Source organism: Octopus bimaculoides, chromosome 16 (assembly GCF_001194135.2).
Source record: "Octopus bimaculoides isolate UCB-OBI-ISO-001 chromosome 16, ASM119413v2, whole genome shotgun sequence".
In the NCBI taxonomy this organism is placed as follows: Eukaryota; Metazoa; Mollusca; class Cephalopoda; order Octopoda; family Octopodidae; genus Octopus; species Octopus bimaculoides.
The window spans coordinates 53,204,121-53,210,181 of NC_068996.1; the positions used below are offsets into that span (position 1 = coordinate 53,204,121).

The 6,061-nt window shown below is 31.5% G+C and overlaps 1 protein-coding gene across 1 annotated transcript in view; it reads left to right on the forward strand.

Moving 5' to 3' along the window:
- The window catches only part of LOC106868978 (phosphoenolpyruvate phosphomutase), a 76,609-nt gene extending 70,602 nt beyond the window's left edge, over positions 1-6,007 (forward strand). Inside the window, exon 9 of the mRNA XM_014914461.2 lies at positions 648-6,007. Within this exon, the coding sequence (XP_014769947.1) occupies positions 648-731 (84 nt within the window). The 3' untranslated portion in view covers positions 732-6,007. The remainder of the gene's footprint in view (positions 1-647) is intronic.
- The last annotated feature ends 54 nt before the right edge of the window (positions 6,008-6,061 follow it).

Consider the following 6,061-nt stretch of genomic DNA (forward strand, 5'->3'; position numbering starts at 1 on the left):
TCCTGCTCCTTCCCTCCTCCTCCTTCCCTCCTCCTCCACCACCACCTTCCTCTCTTCATTATTGCCACTGTTTCCATTGCGAAAATCTTATTTTTCACAATTTCTGTTGCACATCTAATAAAGAAAGAAAGAAAGAAATATGTTTATAATAGGTGCAGAAATGGCTGTGTGGAAAGAAGCTTGCTTCCCAGCCACATGGTTCCGGGTTCAGTCTCAGTGTGTGGTACCCAGGAAAGTGTCTTCTACTATAGCCTCAGGCCGACCAAAATCTTGTGAGTAGATTTGGTTGACAGAAACTGGAAGAAGCCCCTTGTATGTATATATCTATGTTTGTGTGTGTTACCACCACTTGGCAACAGGTTTTCGGTTGTTTACATTCCCACAACTTAAGTTGTCTGGCAAAAGAGACAAGAGACTAAGTACCAGAGTAAAGAAGGAAGAAGAAAAGAACTAGGATTGAATTGTTCAACTAAACCCCTTCAAGGTGGTGCCCCAGCATGGCCACAGTCCAATGAGTGAAACAAGTAAAAGATAAATGATGTCAATATTATGAAAATAAAACACGAAATAGCAATCAAATCATATTAAATTTTCAATCTTTAATTTTAATTATTGTTAAATTTTATCTTTATCAATATAATTTGCAGGTAGCTCCTGTGAAAGAAATATTCCGTTTACAACGTGACCACGAACTGGTTGAAGCTGAAAAAATCTATTTACCTCAAAAATGAGCTAAGATGATATTCAAATATTCTTTTGAAATAAGAAACAAATCATTTTTGGGAATAAATTTTGGGACTATTGTTTCTTTTTTTTTTTCTTTTTTTAATTTTCAAATCATTTTTCTGTATAGGTAAACATTGGTATTTTTCCTAACTGATAAAAATTTCAGTTAACATTCTGATCGTTTTCTTTTTTCTGGCCTTATATGGTGTTATTACAGAATATCAATGAATGATAATGACTTGACTTTTGTCTACGATTTTTTTTTTTACATTTTTTGAATGGAAATTATATTTCTTAAGAACTTTGTAAAAAAAAATTATTTATATACATGTGTATACACAAATATATATACACATAAATATATATATATATATACATACAGACCGCATATATACACTCACCCACACACACACACATGCACACATATACAAGGTAGTATCAACAAGTTCCTGGATTAGTTATGTTTAATAAAAACAATAACTTATTTACCTAAATTTTAACATCATCTCCTTTGAAATAGTCACTTTGAACAGCAATACACCAGTTCCAGTGTTCCTGCCACTTTTGGGATCCAGCCTGGAAGTCCGTTTCCATAAGCACGTTGAGGACCTTCTGCGATTCAATCTGGATCTCGACAACAGTGATCATTAAGCTGCATTTTCATCTTGGGGAAGAGATGGAAGTCCACAGGTGCTAAATCTGGCGAATAGGGCGGATGCAGAAGTGATACTGTATGGTTTCTAGTGAGAAACTCAAGAATGACAAGAGCTCAGTGACAAGGTACATAGTCATCATGAAGAATGCAATTCTTCACGCTCCACAGACCTGGTTGCTTTTGCTGAATATTCTCTTGCAAATGGTTCAAAACATTGTTGATTGTCCTCTGATGATCGTCATGCATAAGCTGATGAATTTTCTCCACATTTCTGGGGGTGACACTCATGGCAGATCTTCCAGATCACTCGTCGTCTTCCAGGGACATTCTTCCACTTTTGTAGCACCTGTGCCACTTGAAACATTGCATATGACCCATTGTCTCATCGCGGTAAACTTGCCAAACCATGCTCAATGTCTCTGTATCAGACTCCCTAATTTTAACACAAAATTTCACGTTGGCTCTTTGTTCCAACTTTCTGTCCATGACAAAATCACATACACACATTGTCACAAAAACACAAATTTCACAACTTGTCAAGTAAACACAGTGATGTTACTTGGCACACTGTCTCATGAAGGTCACTGCTAGCTTTCACTGCACACACAACCACATGCTGCCATCTGTTGGCATGCTACAGAGCTAGTCCAGGAACTTTTTGATACCACCTCATAGAGCTTGGTGCTGTCTACATTGGCAAGGCTTGTCTTATTTAGTAAAATCCATAAAAAGGAGCATAGGGAAGTTACTATGGGGAATGGAAAATCGAGCATTTTAGACAGACCTTATCACCATGGCAAGTCCATTGTACTCTTTTTAAGGATTTTTTATAAATATTCATACATACACACACACATTATTAAAATAGTGAGTCCAACAAAAGGTGTTTTGTCTTACTGGAGAATCTGCTACTCTTTATATATACTGCTATTAGCAGTATAAGTAGCAGTATACTCCTTATACTGCTACTCCTTATATACCTAGTGGCAGAGTAGATTGTATTTGAAGAAATAATGAGGGTGGTAGCAATAACAATCATCATCATCATCATGTATCCATCTTTCTATTCCATTTAAATTTGAACCATTCTTTATTTTGGAAAGCCATTTTCTATCAATTCCTTTTTCTACTTTTTTCCATCAATTATCCACCCATTTAATTTATTCCTGATTTTAGTTTTTGCATTTCCCTTACTTCATCTTCATCACCATTATTATCTGTACTCACACATTTTGTTCTGCCAATATATATATATATATATATATATATATTTATTTATATATATATATATATATATACACACACACATACATATTAGGGGTAGCAGTTCCTCAATCCTCCAAATTGTTCTTGATCAAAGCAATATACCTTTTGTTTAAACTCACTGTTTTAACAAAACTTATTTACATTGTTTGAATATTTTATTCTAAGTGTCCTTACCATGACCCCACTTGCACAAATACTTCATTATTATTATTACTATTTACTAATATTATTAATATTTATTAAATATTCTTATTATTACTATTTATTAAATTGAACAGTGCATATAAGATATGAAATATTATAATACAGATAGATATTTTGATAGCTTTAAATAATAAATGTGTATTTAACTACTATGGATTTTGGAAAAAATAAATTATTTTGTATAACGTTTAGATAATTTTGTTAAAGATATATTTAATATTTTACCAATTTCATGCTCAATTCATATAAAACTACATTATTATTATTATTATTATTATCCATGAGCTGGCAGAATCATTAGAGCGTCGGCATTTATTCCAGTCCTTTACATTCTGAGTTCAAATCCTGCCAAAGTCAATTTACTTATGTTTTTGAAGTCAATGGTATTCATTTATCCGCTCCCATCCCAAGCTGTTGGCATTATGCCTAAATCAGATATCATTTATTATTTTGGGGGATGGGGGTGAAATATTAATTATTTTTTGTAAAATAATTAATTGTAGGAGAAACAGTATTAATACCAAAGAGCAATCTTTATATCCAACTTAATGTTTTTTGTTATTAACACTGTTTCTATCACTATTATCTTTTAATAAGCCTGCTTGCTATTTGTGACATCAGTGCTTGGAAAGTTACTGAAATTCTTTATCCCATTGACAGTGAGATTCAACTGTTATGTTGCTACTGGACTCCTGCCATTGCAGGGCAAAACCATGTGACCTGGCAGTTCCAGCAGCTGTAGCAGACGATTCCCATCTAAATGTGAGTGCTTTTATGCACCACATATCCATATGAGAGGTCCTCTCTTGGTAAATAATGCTGTATTTTATGTTCTAACAAAACATCTATTGATTGCTTTTTAATTATTTAAAAAATGTTCATGCTGTTTTGCTGTCTCGTGGAAATTCGCTCAATTCTGCAATGTATATTTTTATCATTATTGTGATAATGTAAACACATAATTTATTTTGTTTCCATTACTGGTTCTTTGTGGAAAAAATTAGCATCATGCTATTGTTATTACTTTTGTTCCATTATCTTAGAATAATTACTGAATACAAATTTAAAGGGGGGGGGGGAAATCACATTTCACTGAACTGAATTCTGAAAAAAATAAGTCATAGGTTTTAAGATCTCAGTTTTTGGATATGAGCAAAATGTTTGTAGAAAAGAAATGTTACATTTCATTGAAATGAATCGAATAAAGAAAACCAGAGAAAACATTAAGTAAATTAATGCTTTAATGTTTCATTGTTATATTTAAGATATTCTTGTTTATTGCTCAGGAATAGGAGATGCAGGGTTTGCAAGCACACCCTCTAAAATTTTGGGTGGGGTAATGAAAACACTTTCATCATCCTAAATTAGGCCTGGGTTTGAACCCACTAAGCAAATTTAATTCCCACACTTATGTAAGCAACTAAAAATTTTATGTTTAATTACTCTGTTCCTTATAGTATTTAAATGAAATGTAACTTTTTATCTTGCAACTTTCTTTATTGAAATTTTTATAACCTTTTTCTGTGACATTTTCCTTTGGCTTTTTAAATTCCTGGATTCAAATAATCTATGAGTTTATCCTCATTATCGGCAGTAGATGTTTGTTAGTTAATTTATATCACGTTTTAACTCAAGCCTGATAAATGAAAAAGTACTGAGTAGTAGAGTAAAGAAAAAGATTACTGATGTTATAAAAATGTTATAAACATTCTTGAGAATGTGAAATAATTCCTTTTTTGGAATATTGGATCTCAAAGCACATATATAAAGCTATAAACATTTTGGATGGGAAGCCTTTTACTTATTCTGTCCAAAACAGATTTCAACCCAATATTTGCTTGTTATTTTTTATAGCTTTATATGTGCTTGGAGATCCACTATTCCAAAAATAATTATATTTCCGTTAATTCTTTAATGCTAGCTTTCTCTTGATAAACATACAATTTTAAATGATTCCTTTAGATGTGATTTTTTTTATATTACTTATTTACTTTCATTTTAGGACATAATTCCTTTTCATTTGCCAAAATCTCTAAAGGCTATGATGTTGTAAGCATTCCTCAAAGGAATTTCCTGTAAAATCTTGAAAACTCTATATTCAGAGTTCTTAAAAAGTTTTTTTGATTTACTTCTAAACATAACACATATACACATGCATATACACATACATACATATATATATACATACATAGACATAGATATGTGTCTCTGTCTATCTATAGTTAGTTTGCTTGTTTGTCCATCTATTTATCTATCTGCCCATCTATCTCTATAGATTGATCAATAAATAAATAGATAAATAAATAGATAGATAGATAGATAGACAAACAGACAGTCAGTTACAATGAATCAAATTAATATTCGTATAAAGTATCCTAGACACTTATTTATGGAAGAAGAAATTCAAACAATTATTGCTTCTTAAAACCAATCATAAAACTATTTGTTTTTTTATTTTTATTTTTAGACTTCTCTACCATTTTTCTTAATCTTCTCATCATAAACATATCCATTATATGTTTATTAAATTTCAAATGGATTTAAGAATTGACAAGCTTTAGAATTGTGCAGAACAAGTATAAATTATGAAACAATTGCATAGATTTAATAGAATTTGATTAGATTTATATTATTAAAAAAAGGTGGCAGCTTGGCAGAATTGTTACAATCTTAAAATTCTTCTTGGTATTTGTGGCGCCATTCTGTGCTATGGATTAAAATTTTGCTGTGATCAGCTATACCTTTTCTCCCTATAGAACCGAAAAAAAATAAATAAATAAATAAAAGGTCCTAGTCTCAGATGTTGGATTGGCAGAATACTTAGAATGTTGGACTGGATGTTGCCTTGTGGTGTCTGTTTAAATTTTAAATTCTGTCCCTAACTCTAACCCTGTCACTTGCAAGAACAGTGACACTTTTGTCAGGAGTCGTAAGTAAGGGAGAATTTTAGCTGTTTGTAAAAAAGAAAAAAAGAAAAATCTGTCAAAAATAGTTTTTTTGGTTCAATCAGAAAATATACTGCCAGTTTTATAGTACTAAAAGAAGGAATTCCTGGCTAAAATTAGCTGTTGAGGAAAGAAAAGTCATTGGAAATATAACATTTCATCTTATTGGTATTTTATTGTATTTAAAATAAAAATATTTATCAATCTTGAATGGCTCCCTTTGTATTTCACACACACACACACACATATATACATATACAGTGGC